This window comes from Pezoporus wallicus, unplaced genomic scaffold (assembly GCF_028554395.1).
Source record: "Pezoporus wallicus isolate ANWC-B61680 ecotype Strahan unplaced genomic scaffold, APGP_CSIRO_Pwel_v1 contig_10953, whole genome shotgun sequence".
NCBI classification, from domain to species: Eukaryota; Metazoa; Chordata; class Aves; order Psittaciformes; family Psittacidae; genus Pezoporus; species Pezoporus wallicus.
This window is the reverse complement of record NW_026640653.1, coordinates 240,013-259,947: the sequence shown is the minus strand read 5'-3', so window position 1 is coordinate 259,947 and position 19,935 is coordinate 240,013. Positions and strand designations below refer to the sequence as shown.

Sequence of the window (19,935 nt, the reverse complement as noted above, 5' to 3'; positions counted from 1 at the left end):
CTAGATATAAGACCAAATCGTGTCTCTCACTTAAAAATGATTTAAGAAACTGCCACACAAACATTGTGAAAACCCATCTGCCTGTGGACAGGACACAGGGTAAGAGTATTAGAAGGCAGTGTGCTTCCAAATGCCTCTTGGGAGATGAATTATGTCTTGTTTGATAGCTGTATCTACCTATGGAAAAAGGCATAAAAGTGAGCAAAACTTCCAAGCCCATATGAGGCAGCAGAAGGAAACACTTTCTGCTGTACAGATTTTTGATAAGTGACATACTAAATTTATTTTTCATTAAAATACAAAACACAGGTATTTGAAAAAAAAAAATCTGACTGAGAGGCCAAGAATTGGCGGAATTTGTGATTTAGAAAGAGCACAGGATCACCTGGATTATCTCATCTCTTACCCCCTTTCCTTCTCTTCCTGAAACAAGAACCAAAGGAAATTCCAGTTGCCCTATGTTGTGATTTAACCCCAGCCAGCCACACAGCCGCTCACTCATGCTCCCCCTGCAAGGAGATGGGAGAGAATTGGACAAATAAAAGTAAAATTTGTGGGTTGAGATGAAGGCAGTTTAATAGGACAGAAAACAAAAAGGCAATAATAATAATAATAATAATAATAATAATAATTAGAGTTTGAATATACAGAACAAGTGATAGACAACGCCATTCCTGAGCAGCAGTCCCTGCCTTCCCCACCATTTATATACTGAGGAAGATGCCATATGGTATGAAATATCCCTCTGGTCAGTGGAGGTCAGCTGTCATGGCTGTTCCCTCCCAGCTTCTTGTGTACTCCCAGCCTACCCACTGGTGAGGTGGTGTGAGAGGCACAAAAGTTCCCAACTTAGAGTAAACACTGCTTAGCAACAGCTGAAGCGTCATTGTGTTATGAGCATTATTCTCATTCTAAATCCAAACCCCAGCACTGTACCAGCTACTAGGAAGAAAATTAACTCTATCCCAGGTAAAACCAGGACATAATAGTACTGGGGGTGGCCAACTGACTGATGCATTACTTTGAGATACATTAACTGAGAGCTATCAAAAGGAAAGGGAGAACTTCTGCTCTCGGGGTCTATGTCCGCCCCCAGCTTTTCCTTCAGACCTCAGCTTTGCTGTTAAATAGTTTCCTCTTGACTGGTAACAAGGCTTAAAGTGTGAGTAAAGACAAGGCTGTAAGTAGCGCTCCACTGTTTTAAGTATTTCGCAATCATGCATCTTAGAAAGGCGGCCGTGGATGTGTGCTGGAATTCCATCACGGGGCTGAGAGCCCAACAAAATTCAGATATTCTAGTTTCCTTAGGTGTCTGGCATTTAAAATTTTGCTCCAAATCAGAATAGCAGAATTCTTTACCTAGAGAAAGCTCTGGAGAACATTAATTTCAGATCAATGAAAACATGTGATTCAGCTTTTCAAATTTGGTATTATTTCATAATATATAATATAAAAGGAAATATTTTGAAACCAAAACCCATTTTGAAGGAAGAAATTGAAACATGTAGCTTGGAAATGTCAAAATGAGATGTTCCCACACTGTTGGAACATCCCTCCACCACTTACTCTTTTTTAAAATGACATTTTCAGTGCAACCGACACAAGTTTGCAAAGCGTTTCGATTTTGACAGGGTTGCATTTTCCAGTGGAAAGCTGTTCTTTAAGAGGTTTTCCAACCAGCTCCACTAGGAACAGGTGTCAAAGGATTGCAGCAACCTTCCCTTTGCCAGATCCCTAAATTAAAAGCAGTATCCTGGAGAAGTGTCTGGGGTGTGCAAGGCAGGAGGGGTCAGAGGGTGCTCCGCCATGGAGCAGGTTGAGAACCTGATGCTTGAATCGCCTCTGGCCACCCAGGCGTCTTGTCTCCTGTGGAACTGCTATGCTTGTGGGCTGAACTGGCAGTAGCAACTGTGGAGGATTTTAGGGGGAAAAAAATAAAGCCTCTGTGTGTGGGCATGGCTACATGCTCAACACTGCAATTTCCCTCTTTACCATCTGAGTAAGAAGGAAGGATTACCCCAAGATTGGAGTAACGCCCAGTTTGGGATGGGGATCTTCAGCAAGACATGAATGTGGAGGTGGGATGTGCAGTAACACATGCCCTTAAATTCTCTCTGTGAGCTGATTTTAATCCGGTGATGTCCATTGGGTGTGATTTGCCTTTGCCATGGGGATGTGCCCCTCCATGTGGAAGAGAAGTTTAACCTGGTAGGTTCACCCTAAAAGCAAAAGAACCCGACTCTTTCAAATAATTAAGTAGCCTTAGCCCTCTGAGAAGCCAGTACTTTCTGAAACACATAGCCAAAGAGAAATCTGTTCTGATTTACTGCAGTGTTAAATAAAGTTCTTTTTATATACCACCAACCACTTCCGAATGACCAGACAGACCGACAAATATCAGAAACTCGAGCTGGGCACAAATGAGTTAGTCTTTTTTTCTTTTCCACTTTTCTCACAGGAATGCCTTTTGAAATAATCTCCTTCCTGTTAATTTAACGATTACCATCAGAAAGAGCCAGCGGCGGAAAAAATATAGGCAGTAATTATGATCTTGCAGGCTCACTGTGGGACTAGATGCATGGAAAACAATGGATTGTGAGAATGGGTCGGTGCTCCTTGGCAGATGTACTTCCCTGCATGGAGCCCTGAGATTTCGGGTGCCTCAGGCCTTGGGGGCCCAGTTCAAGAGACCTTCAAGAAGAATACACGCTGTCAGATGGCAGACACACCTTCGGTTGGGTACCCCTGAAAATACAGCCACCTGAAATCTTTAACACTCACTCATGAAGAGTCGGGTGCTTTTCTTCCTGAGAAATGAGGAATACAGCCTGTTCCTCCTCCATGGCTGGATGTGGTGGATGGACCAGTTGATTTCATTCAACACTATATCAAATGATAAATATTTATCATGATTCTGTATTAATATGTGTGAAGGCAAATACATATTTATGGCACTGCAGAGGCAGAAGCATGCAGAGCAAAGCCAGCTGGATATTACAGCCTTTAAGAATCAGCTGCTGGTTAAAGCCCAGCTTTTATGGATTTGCCCATTGCCCATGGCCTCTGGAGCCATTTCATCCCTCAGAGAAGAGGGATTCCCCAGTACTTCTGAGGGAAGTCGCGTAAGCCCCAGAATAACCCAAAGCAGGACTCAAGAATCGTGAGGAAAAGGGAAACGAACGAAGGTAAAACTCCGGCGTTCCACAGAGAAAGGGTTCAGCCTTGAGGGTCGCCTCCAGGCGCTATCACAGACCGAGGCCACCAGCCGCCAGCCCTCGTAGTCCCCCGGGTGCACCAACGTGGGGGCCCCGGGACCGTTCGCCTTAGCACCGGCGGGCAGAGGCCGTGCCGTGCCGGGGCCTGCGACTGGGCAGCGCTGCCTCCGCGGCGAGGAGGCGCCGTCCGGTCCCGCGGCGCGGAGGAGGTGCTGCCGGCTGGCCACACCGACTGGAGGCCGCGCTCCCCGCTCGGTGGGGCGCCGGCACGACAGGGCTTATCGCTATTAGTCGCCCACGGCCCCACCGCCGGGATAGCGGGGGGCGGGCGGGCGGGCGGCGGCGCGAGGGCACGGCCCGGGCAGGACGGGGCGGTCGGGTCCCGCTCTCCGCCGCCGCCCGCCCCCGCGCTGTCCCCGCGTCCCTCCCCCGGAGCGAAGTTTAGCCGGTGCGGCCGCCCGTGTCCCCCGGCGCTGCCCGCGCGTGCGGGGCGCCTCCGCCGCTGCCAGGGCCGGGACAAAAGGCACACGGACACGTGATGGGAGACAGGCTTCATAAATGGGACCGGAGCGGGGCGGCAGGCGGGGGGGGGGGGTACGCGGCGGCGGCGTGTGCCGGAGCCGCGCCGGGCGTCCCGTGGCTCCCGCGCTGCCTCCCCGCGCCGAGGCGGCGGCGGGCGGAGGCGGCGGAGGAGGGCCGGGGGCGGCGGCCTGGGGGGGGCGGGCGGCACATGGAGCGGCAGGGCGGCGGAGCGCGGCGCGCTGCCTGAGCAGGGCTAGCGAGGGCGGCGGTGGTCGGAGAGAAGGCGCGGAGGGGAGGCAGCCGCGGCGAGAAGTCTCCCACCTCCTCCTTCCCCTCGCCGGCACCGCCTCCTCGGCGCTCCCCAGTGCCGGGGTGCCCGGGCGGGGCGGCGCTCCCGCTCCCTGCCGGGGGTCGGCGCGGCCGGAGCAGGCGGGGGACGCGGCCGCTGCCGTGCGGAGGGTAAGGACGGCGCGGGGTGGGTGGGCGGGAGCAGGCGGCGGGTGCCCACCGTCCGGGGGCCAGGTAGCCGTCGTCCCCCTCAAAGTTTGTTGGCGGCGTGGGTAGTGGGGTGCCGGGGGTGACGCTGCTCGCGACACCGCCCGCCCCGACGGCGGAGCGGCCGGAGGAGAGGCGTCTGCCTGCGGGCGCATCCCTCCTGGGAGCCGCCGCCTCTCGCCTTGCGGAGGGGCCGGGGGAGCGCGGCTCTCAGCTGTGCCCCGGGCATGGCCCCGGGCAGCTGGGGAGAGTTGGCGGGTGCCTCGGGGCCGCTCGGGAGAAGCCGGTGGCCCGGAGAGCGCTGTTTGCGTTCGCGATCCCGGGCGGAGGACGGGGGGACCCCGCTGCCCCTCGAGGGGAGCCCGCGGTGGGCGGGGGGCGAGTGCCGCCGTGGTTAACGCGCGTCTATTCTGTGTGCGGGGCCGGCGGCCTCCCGGGTTCCCACAGGACCTCATCTGACATCGGGAGTTTCTCCTGTCGTCCTCACCCACCGGTGATGTACAGAGGGTGGCATTCACCCCGGTTTTCCTGTGCACTTCTCCTCCCAAAACTCTGCCGTGGAGGCTGGAACCGAAATAAAAGGCGGTTCGTGATTTTTGTGCGCAGTGATGTTCTGTTAGAAGATGTCACTTTAGGCATCCGGCATCTTCAGAATACCCCAGTAGGGTTTCTGGTTGGTTGGCTGGGTTTGTGTTTTGTTTTTTGTTGGTTTTTTTTTTTTTTTTTTGTCTGAAATTCGGAGGTCTGGGGGGAAAACATCCGAAAAAGAGTGCGCTTTTTAAACTTAACTCAGTGTTTGTCATGCGAAATCTTCAGCTGCTGAGAAATAATTAAGAGTAACCAGATGGGCTTATTTTAAATGGGCTTCTTTTTGTCTCAAAGACGTCTGCAAATCTCCATTGAGAGCACCCCTGGATGAGGTACGTACCAAGCCTTTGGTAGGAGAGAGCTCTTGACTGCGTTTTCAGTCTGATTAAGTAAAATGGTGTCAGAAGATGAAGTCCATAGTTTTCTTCTTTCTCTAAAATTACCATCAGTGTTATATTCTGTATGGCAGCAACTCATCATATGAACAGTTTTGTTTGTTATGTTTTCTTCTTTCAGAAAATAAAGGGGCATATATAACATAAAGCCAGATATCAAAATACTCCCTTGAGTATCTACAAGTTTGGCTGTTTTTAAAATTACCCATAGTGTGGCTTCTTTTACCTGTTAAAGGTGTAGTAATGTTTTTTTTCTGGGTTGGTTGTTTTTTTTTTTCCCTTAGGTGTATCATCTTGTTTTCATTGTTATTGTTCACCTTTTCTTAAAGGAACATAGCATTTGCTGCTGGGGTGGCATTGCTGTTCATATGTACCAAAAATCATGCAAAGGATCAGAGGCTGATATTTAGTATGATATTTAGTAACAATATGTGCAACATTGCAAAAATTACTTGGGTGTGCTTAATGCTCTCGAATTACACCTCATACAAGCTGCCAGCACAGGTTTTCCCTTCTCAAGAAAGGAAGAAAAACGTGCGACTATAGTAGGAATATTTATTATGCAGGCAGAGTTTATTAAATCAGCCATAAAAGAAATGAACGCAACATCTTTAACAGTTTAGAAGATGAATGTGTAATTCCTGATTTGCTTGAGGTTAAAATTAGTTTTGTAGCAACCAGGAGCAGCTTTGCTTTATTATCTGTTGGTCTTTGGAATGAGAGGCAGAACCATTTGAATAAAAACATTTTAAAGCAGAATTGATAAAAGCAATTATTCTCTGACTGAGCCAGCAGGCATCTATTGCCAGGAGGAAAAAAGAAAAAGTTGGCTACACAGAGAAATCAGCTGTTTGCTGTGAATTTAAATCGTTGACCATTTGATAACACCTAAACCCACAGTAATCAAATCAAAATACCTATAAAACTCAAGGTGAAGGTGGAAGCAGGTTATAGTATGGTGAGGATGAGCTGGTGGGCGCCTTTGATCCTGGCTGTTGTTCTTTGGTGAATTATGTTAGCTCAGTGGCATAAAGGACCCCATTAAAGGCTTTCATGCTCTGCTGAAGTAATGGCAGGTCTGAGCCAATGCAAGCCTGCCTGTTCCTCTCTCCCTTCACAGGTTTCTGATTGGGCAGTGGAAGTTTAGAAATTAAATAACTTTTTTTTTTAGTAATTTCTGACTTTCAGCCTGTAGTGTGGCCATTCCAAAATGCTTGGAGACATCCCATTGGGAGTTTTGGTAATGAAGGTGTTACGTGCTCAAGTGAGAGCTGGGATGGCTTTCATTTATACTGAGTAGAGGCAAGTGAGGAAGTTAAGAGGCAAGGAAGAGCCCAAACCCAGATATTCATTTAGTATTGCCTAAGATTTTTACCAATACATCGCCATTCATGGTTCTGTAGGTCTTGTCCACTATCTTCCACTCACCTAGTTTCTCTGCTTCTGCATGTTCCAAGAAAAATTACTGTAACTTCTCCAATGCAAACTTTGTGACCTCTCTGGTCATGCAGTTGGCTACCTAGGCATCTGCAGAATTCATTTTTCTCGGTGGCCACTGATCTTCATTTCTCTGCAGATGTCTCTGTTGGCTTTATCTGAGCCTCCTGAAACAGTAAATGATTTTAGGCGTGTTTCACAAATATTTTAGGATGAGTGTTCTACAAAACCACTCATCGACCATTTAAGTGAGAATCTCGAGGTTTTTCTCTTCTCTAATAGCAAATTTGCACACTCTGATGCTGATTTAAAATATGTACTGTGGGCGACCCTAACACTGGGATTTGGCCAAGTTCAAAGCAGCTGTGCAGATGGACACAGAAGGCAGAGGGAAATAGACCCTTTTAATCATAACAAGGCTGCTCTTATTTTCCTATCTTTAGTGGAAATGCATGCCAGACCCTTGTACTTAAAAGCAAGCTGCAAATGTGCCAGAATAGACAGCAACGGCATTTGTTATTAATGCAAAGTTGAAAATGTGACAGCCCGTCTTCTCAGTAGTGCTCTTTATGTCTCCGTATCTAGACTGTACTGCTGCAAAAAGTGCACATCCGATCACTGTTGGTGGGGTGAGAATCCCCCCTCCCCAGAACTCAGGCTCTTTGAAAGTGCATGGCTCTGTTAATGATCGCTGAAACCAGCCACAACCTGTCCTTTTGAAATGGATATAATGACTTATAAATCAATTTCTCGTTAGAACTTCTTTTTTTTTTTTTTTCTTTTTCCCGAAGGTGCCATTGTTGCCCATGAAAAATGATTGGGTTTGCAACATAAGGTTGGAGCACATTTTATTCTGCCATTTGTGCCTCATGCAGGGGCATTATGGTGATGAACACCAAGCCCAGTTCTGCCTCTCTGCAGTAGAAACATCCTTATTTCATAAAGCTACCCACATCCAAATTACAGATAAAATCAGTACTTCACTATTCTGTGTGTTAGTATAACGTCACTCCTCATACTTTGGCTGAACTGTTTGTGAAACTGGATGTTTTAACACATTTCAGATGTTGTCTTGTTTGTGTAGATTGAGGCTAGATGGCATCAAATAATACCTCATCCTGTGTTAACCTGTTTTATGGCAGTTGTATATTCTCAGAAAAGGTGTGTTAACTCGCTACAAAGTACTGAGCAGGAGCAGTTTCACAAGGGATGCTGTTAGTTCCCTTTCAGCCCTGGAGGAGTCATTTTCATCTTAATGAATTTTAGGAAGCCTCTTAAAGTTTGTGCTTAGGGGCTTGGGGAGCTCCCACATTCCCATTGTGGTGACTATGTGAAATGTGCTCTTGGAAGTCACTGGGTTTAGCCAATTCTGCCTCTGTTTTAAGCAATGCAGTACCAGAGTCCAAACTATGCATGTACCTGGCAAATTAGGCAGCATAGGTTTGGAGTGTATATCTAAATACCTATATGTGTGTATACATGCGAAGTCTTTTTTACAGGTTCTCAGTGATAGATGTACTCAGTTTAGATTCCTGCTTTTCCCCAGGAACACTGTGTGTACAGGATATAAAAAAAGATACTCAGTGGTCATCTTGCCTATATTTTTTGTACTTACACTTCTAGCTAGTTTGCTTGTCCCCTGGCACTGGGAATTTGAATTTATGCATGACAAACTCTACTGCAGCATTTGTGAGATTTTACTTGTTCTTCTAGGCATGTGTATGGGTTTGTCTATGTCTGTAAGCTTATGCATAGAAAAGATACACATGCACTCACATAAAAAGTCATAATTCATTGCTCAGTATCTTTTAACTGTTTTTCTAAATCTGGTGTAATACTTTTTTGTTTGAGTGTCTGCCATTTGTTGCTCTGGCTACTCAGATATCAGATTCTGCTGTAATTCTTTCTCACTTCTCCTCTTCTCTCCCTCTTTCCTTTTATTTTGTAAAAAAAAGAGAAGTATCTGCATATTTCGAAGACATGCACCATTGCCAAGCAATCTGGTGTAGTGGCTTAATATGCTGGCAAATAATTTCACAAGTTGTTTGTGTGTGTGAAGGCAGTATATTTGAATATCATTATAATCTCTGAGCTTATTTAAATTTTATGAAAGGCCAGACAGCTCCAGAAATGAAAAAATGCTTTACATTTTTTAATTGGAATGCATATTTTTGTCCTTCGCTAATGCTGATGGCATGGGACATTGCATTTGCCAAAAGCCTTCCTCTTCTAGCTTATGAACATGGCCGGTACTTGGTGGCCTGATAACAGTTTTCGGGAGAAGCAGACTCGTGAGGACTGAGGTAGAAGGGATGTTGCTTTGCAGTGTGTTGTTGGCCTTCTGTGTACTAACTTTCTGTCATTGCCTGTAAGCACCTTTTTCCGTTCTGGTGTGTTTACCTGCCATATGGGTCACTGGCTGTATTTGAGCATTCTCTCTTCCTTTCCACTTCTGAGGTCTGTATGCTACTTTTGTGCTTAAGCAGTTTCATTTTTATTAATGTCCCTGGCCAGATTTGCTCAACTGATCTCACCTGAGTGTCCCCAGCTTGGTCCCATGTGTCAGCATGCACAGCACCGTCCTTTCCTCTGACCTCTCTGAGCCCTTTGCATTTTCCTTCACCGTTTGAATAAGATCAGAAATGGACTTTCAAAAGAGCACACTGGTGCCTGCAGAGCAGTGGGTCTGTTCTCTCTTTATGGTGAGATCTGAAAATCCCACTAGCTATATCCTTCAGATTACAGAGCTGTCTCTGAAGTTCGCGTAGCTTGGAAGACGAGGGAGGTTTTTCTCCTGTGAGTTTTCTCCTTCACCTGATCTGCTTTCCCCAAGCTGATCACAAAGGCAGTTCTCTCTCCTTAAAATCTGCATCCCTACCTCCCAGGGACTCCGTCTACTTGTGTCTCCCTCTCTTTCCTTGTTTGCTCCCATCTCACCTGGAGATGTGCTGTTCCCTGTATGAGGACAGTGGTTATTTCTCTTGCCAGTCCCCATCACACCAGTGACTTAACCAGCATTACCTTTGCTCTCAGCATCTCCTTGTTACCTCAGAAAGTCTTGGATTAAAACTTGTTATGACCATAGTTTATTGCAGAGGTTAGGATGCGGCAGACAATGCACTCTTTGCAGTGTACGAGCATTGTCCCTTGAGCCTAATGGTTTTGCTACCTTTCTGTCTCTAATCCTGACTCTTCTTAAAAAGTTCACTAATATTTTCTGCTGCACCAAATTCTTGATCTTTTCTGTTCTCCTCTGACCATTACATGGAAGCTGTTTTCTCTGTATATTTTTTTTTTCCTAATAAATGTATTTTTTCCCCTGTTTCCATTCTCTAGATGATACATTCTTCTGGGGACCTTTAGCATTTGGCATCCAGTGGAGCCTGGGTCTTTCATGTCCTGCTCTGCTCTTTCAAATGACTTCTCTCCCTTCAACTACACGTTGTGTGTTAAGCTGCTGTCTGTTCCAGGTACTTCCAGGAGACTGAGTGTTCAGACCCCATCTCTTTTGCACCCAGCTGGGCTTCTCTGTCTCCATTTAGTATTTATGTCAGTTCTGCTCAGCAGTAATAAGTGCTTGCACCTTTTGACATTAGAGAATGTCTAGAAAAGAGGCTGGAAATGAAGCAGTTTCTGTTGGAATATTGAAATCCAAGATAAATCCTTTTTTACTTTTGTGAAAAAGTTTGAGAGTTAAAAGTTTAATGAGTTCTCTTCATTTTTCTTTAAAATGTAAATACCAAAGCATTGAATCAAACTTTTCATACTACCTGCTTACTCAGCTTTATTGGGAAATAGGTCCCTAAACTGGAGCTGATTTTAAGCAAATACAAGCTCACTCTTGCTTTCCTCTGAGCCTTTCATACTTAAGAAAGCCTCTTCATTCTCCCTTCAAAGTCTGTCTTTAGATGAAATTAAGATATACAAAGTAATCTGTGAAAGACCTTAAAATCCCACGTTGTTTTAAGATAGCCATCTCCGCTTTCCCTCCTTTCTCACAAAAGCCAGGCAGACCAGGTAGCTGTAGTTTCCCATTAACGTGACCCTGACGCTCCCCTTGCTGGTTTGTGACTCCAGTACTTCATCTTGTCTCCGACTTGGTAGGAAATGTGTGCATAGGGGCTTGTATTTCACAAGCTGAGGGCTTTTGAGTAAATTCGGGAGCTTTGGCTGTTGTTCAGAGGCAGTGGGGCAGCTGTCCCTGCTTTTACCCCTGCGGTTGGGTGGCTTGCGAAAGACACATCCTTCATTTGCTTGATTCAGAGACAGGGCTTCAAACTAAGCCTCTCACTTGCTAGGTGTGCACCCTGCTTGCTGGAGTATTAGTTAGTGCCTTTATTTCTGGATGTTTAACTCCCGATCCAACATGGAACAGCTTGAGCAATTTAGAGGATGGAAGCAGAATGGAGAGGCTGCCAGAATGCTTGCCTGGCTCACGGGAGAGCAAAGATTGGGTCCTTCACCTGTGCCAAACAGAGCAGGAATTCAACCTCACCTTTGAACCTCTCTGATGTTAAACACACATATATGCCCTGCCTGTCTGGGAGGTAAGGCACAGCTCCTTTTGACCTGTGCCTGCAAGTCACCTGTGCTAAAACTGGTGCACACATCCACTTCCCCAACGAAAATCTGGGGGGGAGGAAATAATGATACTGCTTTTAAAAAACATTGTTGGCCGCTGATTAACTCTTTGTTCTGTTTTTGTCATCCAGATCTTCAGCTGCTGGATGCGGGGGGGTGTCATGCAGGGGTAATTTTGTCCCCAGTTTAGAACTGTCCAGCCCCTATCCTGCTAATGTGCAAATGGTATGTTAATTAACATAAATAACTGTGTAGCTGTGGTTTATTGCTAATTAGGGTTCAACTTCCCAAAGATACCATCATGATACATAAGAACAGCGTTTGGGTCAGTACTTGCATGCCCTAGTTTACCCCGCAGCTGGTAGTGCCTTGTAACTTGAAGATAGCATCCGTCATTTGCTTCTTTCCTAGTGTCTGTGCTCCTTCCCAATCCCTCACACAGAGAAAATTCCCACTGAAGTGAATGCAGGTTTTCCTGATTTAGGAGTAAACGGCATATTTGCCATTTATAGCCTAGGAGTACCACAGCGTTTGAGATGGAACAGTAAACCATCAGTAAATAGGATAGGGGTAACATTGCTTTCACATCATTGTCAACACATGTTTTTTCCTTGCTTGGTGTCATTGAGTCTGAAAGTGTCATTTCTCAGACTGTGCATTTCTTTATCCAAGGCTTAGAAACCTTGTTCTGTCCTCGAAGCAGTATTGTTCATTGCCATATGGGATAAGGTAATTATTAGCCAAATAAATTTCCATTTTATAGGACAGTTCTAATTCCTGGAGGCCAACAGTTATTATGGTAGCTCTCATTTCTCTCCAGCTTTTTCAGCTGACTATACACAAGTATAAATTACTGCTGTTTCTGCCATGGTAGTGCTTTGTGGACCCAGTTTGGTAGGAGTCCCAGTGTACTGGGCACCACATAAACTTGTCAGAAGCCCTCCTCTGAAGGACTTACAAACTTTATAATGTGTAAGCAAGGAGAAAGCATTTACGTATTTTTGTGCATTCAGAAACTTTCAATTATACTTATTTGTCCTTTAGCCTGCTCTTAATTAGCTGTGGGTATCATAGAAGAAATGTATAGGCATGGAGATCAAAATGTTTTCTGAAATAGAAGCTAGAAAGGTTTGATTGTGCATTTCCCCTCCTTGTTTTGATTCCTTTTCTTGCCACATAAACAGTTTTGCAGTTATCAGTAGCATCATTGTATTGCTCATAATTACTTTCTGAGGAAGAACACAAATATTCACTGTTTCTATTCAGGCTACTAAAATTGCTGTATCAATCATCCTGGGTTGAAAATTATAATAAATTCAGCCCTTTTTTTAGACACCGATAAAAACGTTCCAGCCTTCCCTCTCCTCCAGAACAGCAGGAGAAGATAGGTAATAGCATTTTAATGAAGTCACGTTCTTGTTCCCCGAGTGAACTGGTCCTGTGGACCAACAAGAAGTCCAGAGGAGGTACATTTGTCCCCTGGAGATGAGTTACCAGCCTTTTATGAATTACATATGTTATATTTTACTTAAGGGGTCTTTATAGTCTGGTAGCATTTGAGCTTCTTTTAAGGCTCTATGTAACCACACAGTGGAGAGCAGTAGTAAGACTTACCCATCAACTCGTCACTAATTGTTTCACTTTGAGGGCAAGCCCTTACAAAGGCGTGTCTTCAGCTGATGTTTAACACCTCGTATGATTGAACCCCGATAAAGCAGGCTGGGAAAAAAAGGGCAAGAGGAAATTAAATCCAGGTCTCTGCAGACAGCTAAGCAGTGTGCTTGTAAAAGCCACTCCATCTAGTGGCAGTCACTTTGCACAGCTGGTCGGGCAGTGCCCATCAACCCATTGATGGGAGAAAAATCTAAACGTTCAGCTGTGTGTTTTCTGGTTTTGGTCTTCAGGATAAAAGAGGGTTGAAATTTTTATCTATTGTTTAACCCTTATCCATAATCATAATTCATTACTTAGTGTGTATTGCTGCATGCATTCATGGAAATACATCAGAAATTTTGTGTGCCAGCATTAGCACAGGCTCTTCCACATCTTTAATCAATGTTTCAGTTCTTTTTAACTGTTTTAAAATGAGTGAGGTAGTAGAGCTCCTTTAAGGAAGGGACAAAGCTGAGAGCTTTAGAGATTCAAAGGCTCTGTTGGAGGAGTGGATTCCGGCAGGGCAGGGGGGCTTTTCGTTTGCAGAGCAAAGAGTATCTCCCTCACTGTCGCCCTGCCCATGAAACGACCTTGCTGGGGCACGTGGCCATCGCTTCGGTCCCATCCAGAGAGGAGGGGTCTTCTACAGAAGCTGTGAGAAGCCACAGAGGCTTACAGTGTATTTAATGTAGAGATGGTCTTGGGTCTTGGGCAGTATGGGTTTGGTCTGCATTGAAGCCTGCTGCAAAGAACAGTGTGGCCATGTGTTGTGGGGTGTCCTGTTTCCTTGTCAGTGCTTGCTTGCCACTCTAGGTTCCAACAGAAGAGCTCAGAGCCAAAACTTGTGTGGCCCTGCCGTGTGCACCTGATCAAACAAAATGACCAAGAACCAATCCACTGCTTCTGCTGCTGGCTCTTCAGTCAATGTCAAATTGTGCAACACCTGAGACTGGGACCCTCCTGATAACCACAGTGCCAAAGGTCTAGTCTTGGTTTTACTAGACAGCCATGGAAAACTTTGCTGATTGCTTCAGTGTCCATAAAGTTTCAGTATTGTAGCTTATACTGGGACAAGATACTGTCTAAATTAAAATAAACCAAATTCCAGCAAAGTGCAGTTCCAGATCCGGCAAATGGCTGTTTTACTGCAACTTTAATAAAAATCAACTGCTACTTGAATAGGTGCACGCACACATACTGCTAGATATTTCCAATTATGATATTCCCAGCAGCAAACAAAAACAAAATTAATGTCAGCTGCATCCCCCAAAGCCTAAGCTACACCACTAATGAACTCCCAAGTACTCTCAAAGAAAACTCTCTTTGCAGAGACAATAAGGTGGAAATTACTGTAATAATCTCAATGTAAAAATACAGAGGGAAAAAAAAATCATTGACATTCAGAGTAAGGCTTGCCTCTCCTGATCCCATTAACCATGTTGTTAGCACAGCATATGCATGCATAGCGATATTGTCACATAACTCACTGCCACCTTCAAAAGAGCACACAGGAATTCGTGTTCTTTCATTTGTATTTCAAACAAAAGTAGGGGTTGCACGGCAGTTTGCACCTTATTCTGAGGAAGTCTGTACTTAACATGACTCCAGCAGGGACCAGCTACTTCAGAACAATTTGTTTGTCTGTCTAGCAGAAGTGCTCAGTTGCATACAATTTTTGAAGCTTTACTCAAACATAATCTTCTCGACATGGGGCTGTGTCTTGAATCATTAAAACGGTTGTCTGTCTTCTGTCAGGAGTAGGCTGGAATAACAGAGAGTGCGACAGCCATCTTTATATGTTTATAGGACTACTTGATCTATTTAATAACTTTTTTTGATTGTTTTCAAATGAGTAATGTGTTTTTCACTTCTGAATCTGAACTGGTGTTAATAATGGCAAGCTTAAAGTTGCCAGACTTCACCCAAAGCAGATTTGTCAGTTGTCAGCAGGGTCATTTTTGCAACACATAACATCTGCAAATTCTACTAGGAGCAGATGTGAAGTACCTTCTGGAAGAAGAGTACCTCGCGTATTAGATGATGGCTGCTCATTTTTAATGTGCGCTTCAGTGACATTTCCCTCCCTCACTGCTCACACTCTCAGAATTAAATTTCTTAGTATTGTCTGTCTAATAATGAAGTTGTTATTTGCTGAGCAAATTATGTCAGCAAAAGCTGACACAACCAGTATGTGTTGTGTGTTGGACCATCCTGGTAAGGTTTACTTATACTCATCCTTGTTTGCAGCACTGCAGTTGCATTATCTTCTGGAGATCTAGGTTCGTATCTTCCTTTTAACACTTGAATGTCCAGGCCTGCTGAATCAAATGCAAAACTTTAAAGTACTGTGGAAAAAGTCTTAAGTGTTCAGATGCTATGTTTAAGTGCCGTAGAAATATTTCAGCAGACAAATGATCTCTGCTTCTTTTGGAAATGCTCAGTATTTCTTCCGGTGTTAAGTACTGATATTGTTGTAGAGAGGAACCCTTTTCTCTTTCTTTTATTTTTCATGGGAAAACTCAGCTGAGGTACCTGTTGTGCACTTCCCATCTTAGGAGTTGAGGTGATCAATGCGCTGGGGTTCGGCAGATAATCTCTCATGACCTTTCTGGTCGTTTATTGTCAGTTGTGTAAAGTGAACAGGTTAAGTCGGTACAAGCCTATATATAGCATCTGGGATTTCTTGAGTGTCACAATTTCCTCCATTCTCAAAACATGAAGAACTTGGGTTTGCTCGTGTTGCTGGTGCAATCATCGGGATGACTCGTAGCAGATGTAGAATAGCTGTAGCACACCGAAGCAATGATTATGGCTCTTATTTACATTCAGACCACTCTCAGCCACTCTGGCAGTGGAAGGGGGCCCCAAAGCAGATGTTCAATGCATATTCAAGGCATGTTACATGGGCAAAGTTATATAAAGGAGCACAGCATAAGAGCAGCTATAAGGCCTGTCTTACATATTGATGCATGTAAGATGCTCAGATGCTGATTAGAGTGTTATCCCAAGGTTACACTGTGCAATTAACCACCATCTGTGAGCAAAGGTTGGGTATGATGGGACTCAGAGACCACTGGCTACCAGGGGAGCTTCTGCTTGGGTCCCCATTTCTGAGGGGACGCAATGTTTTTGAGGGTGTCGCCAGTGGGACGAATTACATTTCTTTGCTTCTCAGAGGAATAGCAGCTCATGGTCCCTTTTGCCTGGAGTTTTGGCCAGAGCTGCGCTCTGCCCCAAACTTGGTGCTGTGTTTGCCCCAGTTGAAGCTTTTGATCTATGCAGAATGGATCAGACTGATGCACTCACTGACCTAGCGGTGCTGGTCACCTTTTCTGAAACTGGACAGGGCTGGTTAACAACCCACCTCCCCCTTACAGCCCAAATATCCCAGTAGCCTTGGTTTGCTTAGCAGAAGGAAGGAATAGAGTAATGAGGCCTGTATCTGTATATCAGGTACCTTGCTAATAAATTCTCACTAACAAATTCAGGATGTTAGGAGACCTCAGATTGCTGTGGCAGGGTAATGTGAATACACAGGCATCCTGGGTGAACTGTGAAACTTACGAGTGCATGGCTCTTTCCTCGTTCACTTTCTGTTACCAGGTTTTCAAAACCCTGGGTGCCTTTTGAAAGGAGAGTAGTGAAGCCTGATGATTCAGTTTAATGATGCTCCTGCAGTGGCACTTGGTATTTAAATGAAACGTGCCCAAGGAATATTGGTCTGCAGGGTACTTTGCAATCAGAAGCCAAGTTCAGATCTAGAGAAAAATATCTTTGTAGTGGAGCAGCTCAGAAGGTTTTGATGAGAAATGAAAATTACTTTCCTATCGAGTACTCAATTCTCTGTGCCTCTGTTTTTCATGTCACTTCCTAGAGTAATTCAGTTTTAGTGAAATCCAGGTGATTTCTTTTCTAAGTGTTCAGCTCACCCTGATTCCTGCAGGTGGCAAAGCTAGACTGAATACAAGAGAAAGGTCGATTTTGTTTGACACAGTTCAACTAAGTTGTGGAGTTTGTCTCCCTGTTCATCTTAATGAATTCTGACCTTTTCCCCTTCTAGGATTTCCTCTGATGCATTTTTCCGTGCCTCGAGTCTCTCTGAAACCAACAAGACTGGGGTTATGAAGTCAGTCCTAGATGGCCTCGCAGATACAACTTTCCGAACAATCACAACAGATCTCCTTTACGTGGGCTCCAACGATATCCAGTACGAAGACATGAAAGGCGACATGGCATCCAAGCTGGGATACTACCCCCAGAAGTTCCCTCTCTCTTCCTTCAGGGGTGATCCTTTCCAAGAAAAAATGACTGCGGGAGATGATCCCCTGTTGAGCATTATTCCCTCAGATCAGGTCAACATCACAGAGTTTTACAACAAGTCCCTGTCCACGTTTAAGGATAATGAGGAGAACATACAGTGTGGGGAGAACTTTATGGATATGGAGTGCTTTATGATCCTGAACCCCAGCCAGCAGCTGGCCATCGCTGTGCTGTCACTCACCCTGGGCACCTTCACGGTCCTAGAGAACCTCCTTGTCCTATGCGTCATCCTCCACTCTCGAAGCCTCCGGTGTAGACCCTCCTACCATTTCATCGGCAGCCTGGCTGTGGCCGATCTCCTGGGCAGCGTGATTTTTGTCTACAGTTTTGTGGATTTCCATGTTTTCCACCGGAAGGACAGCCCCAACGTCTTCTTGTTCAAACTGGGTGGAGTTACAGCCTCCTTCACCGCGTCCGTAGGTAGTCTTTTCCTCACGGCCATAGACCGGTACATATCTATACACAGGCCACTAGCTTACAAAAGGATTGTTACCCGACCAAAGGCTGTTGTAGCGTTTTGTGTGATGTGGACCATCGCTATTGTAATAGCCGTTCTTCCTCTGCTTGGCTGGAACTGCAAAAAGCTCAATTCTGTTTGTTCAGACATATTCCCTCTCATCGACGAGACGTACCTGATGTTCTGGATCGGGGTCACCAGCGTCCTCTTGCTGTTCATTGTCTATGCCTACATGTACATACTGTGGAAGGCGCACAGCCACGCTGTTCGCATGATTCAGCGGGGCACGCAGAAAAGCATCATCATCCAGTCTACGGAGGATGGTAAGGTACAGATCACTAGGCCTGATCAAACTCGTATGGACATCAGGTTAGCCAAAACCTTGGTCCTTATCCTAGTCGTTTTAATCATATGCTGGGGCCCTCTGCTCGCCATCATGGTGTACGATGTCTTTGGCAAAATGAACAAGCTCATCAAAACTGTCTTTGCCTTCTGTAGCATGCTCTGTTTGCTGAATTCCACAGTGAATCCCATCATCTACGCTCTGAGGAGCAAGGACTTGCGACACGCCTTCCGCAGCATGTTCCCCACCTGCGAAGGAACCGCGCAGCCCCTCGACAACAGCATGGAGTCTGACTGCCAGCACAAACACGCCAACAACGCAGGGAACGTGCATAGGGCTGCCGAGAGCTGCATTAAGAGCACAGTTAAGATTGCCAAAGTTACCATGTCTGTCTCCACAGACACGACTGCTGAAGCATTGTAAGTCAGAGACTTCTCAGCCTTGTGAGAAAAGGAGTTAGTTTAAAAAATAAAGATTTAAAAAATCAACAACAGAGAAAACCAAACCTGTGGCTTAAAGTGTTTGTACCCTCCTGTAGTATTTCTTTGGTTTGTCATTGTAAGCTGAGCGATGATTGTGTTAAGAACATTACCATCAGCCAGTTCTTCAGGTTTTGCAATTAGGGATTCAAGCTAGATTTTCAAAAGTGTTTTTCTCAGCAAGTGTTTACTGAATGATAGGATGTTTCCTGAAAGAACACAGACAAAATACCAGGTTAGCAGTGGTTCCTTTGGGGGTGTGAAATAAAATGGTGAAGCCTAATTGAAAACTAATGCGTCCTAAACCAATGCCATCAAGTAAGAGAAAAAGCTGTGTAATCATGCTGTTCATTTCAATGTGAAGTGTATTTCATGTCTATAAGTAATAGGAGGTTTTGATTTTTTCCAAAAGCGGCAGTGTTGAGTTTTAGAGGTTTTGTAAAACGTGTTGTGTCCTGTGAATTGTGTGCTGTTTTATTCTGTGTTATTGATATTTGTCTGATAAACAAAGTGATAAGGTAGACTTCCGTGGAAATAATGTGAAACGTGATATGTAAACCCCATTGAAAACACTTACTGTATTTGAAGAATTCCTATGAGCTATTTTGGAAATTTTACACTTTAGTGGTCTTCTGTGGACTTAGAGGAGAGGGTTTGTGTTCTTCTACTAAATCGTTTCCCCACTACCTTTTACTTTCACACGCATATGAGAGTAACAGCAACAAAGGAATAGAGGAATGTAAGAAAGGAATGCACTGGTTCAGACTTTTAAATACCACTGCATTTATACAGAAGGACGTTTATGGTTGTACAGACTATTGCCCTGCTCTTGGGCATTGCATGAATATGAACACTGAGAGGTGGAGGTCCTGGATATTGGCTCCCTTAACATGCAACTGGTTTTTAGCCACGTGCTGGTGCTGGACCACTGAAGACAGCATGTGTCAGACTCTGTGTGATGTTATCACTGTGCAGTCGATGTATACTTGAATTGTGTCGCATTCCTGTATCCCAGGTTTAAGCAGATGCAGAGCCTGAGATGCCAAACTCCCATCTTCACTAAAAGAGGAGGAAATACTGTCAGACATTTTCTTATTGTGTGAGCGTGTATATAAATAAATATCTGTGTGTGTTCGTGTGTGTGCGTGCGTGTGTAAGTACACTAATCAGTGTAAGTCATGGTAGCACAACTAAGATAGGACACTGACCAAATGTAAACTGTATTTCTTGTTGCACGCTTTGCACATGAATTCTGTTTCTAAAATTGAGTTCTTCCAACTGATTACTGATGAAAGTACCATATTAAGAACATCCTGATCCACTCTGAGAGGTGTATCCATGTGCTAGAGGAAGCAGTCTTTCAGTTGTATTTGGGAATAAGGGGAAACAAGAGGCAGAGCATGGCATGAGCCCGCACTAACAACTGCAGTGGCTGTAGGTGGTGTTTCTG

At 45.0% G+C, this 19,935-nt stretch overlaps 1 protein-coding gene across 3 annotated transcripts; it reads left to right on the top strand.

Annotated features, from left to right (window-relative positions):
- The first annotated feature begins 4,010 nt into the window (after window positions 1-4,010).
- CNR1 (cannabinoid receptor 1) lies at window positions 4,011-19,618 on the top strand. 3 transcript variants are annotated; one of them, XM_057419977.1, is made up of 3 exons: window positions 4,056-4,196; window positions 5,026-5,152; window positions 16,947-19,618. In XM_057419977.1, the coding sequence occupies exons 2-3, from the start codon at window positions 5,148-5,150 to the stop codon at window positions 18,427-18,429; spliced, it is 1,488 nt and encodes a 495-aa protein (XP_057275960.1). In that variant the 5' UTR covers window positions 4,056-4,196; window positions 5,026-5,147; the 3' UTR covers window positions 18,430-19,618. The 3 variants fall into 3 exon arrangements, with proteins under 3 accessions (XP_057275962.1, XP_057275960.1, XP_057275961.1); XM_057419979.1 differs by lacking the exon at window positions 5,026-5,152 and having other exon boundaries at window positions 4,011-4,196; XM_057419978.1 differs by lacking the exons at window positions 4,056-4,196; window positions 5,026-5,152 and adding an exon at window positions 11,567-11,962.
- The last annotated feature ends 317 nt before the right edge of the window (window positions 19,619-19,935 follow it).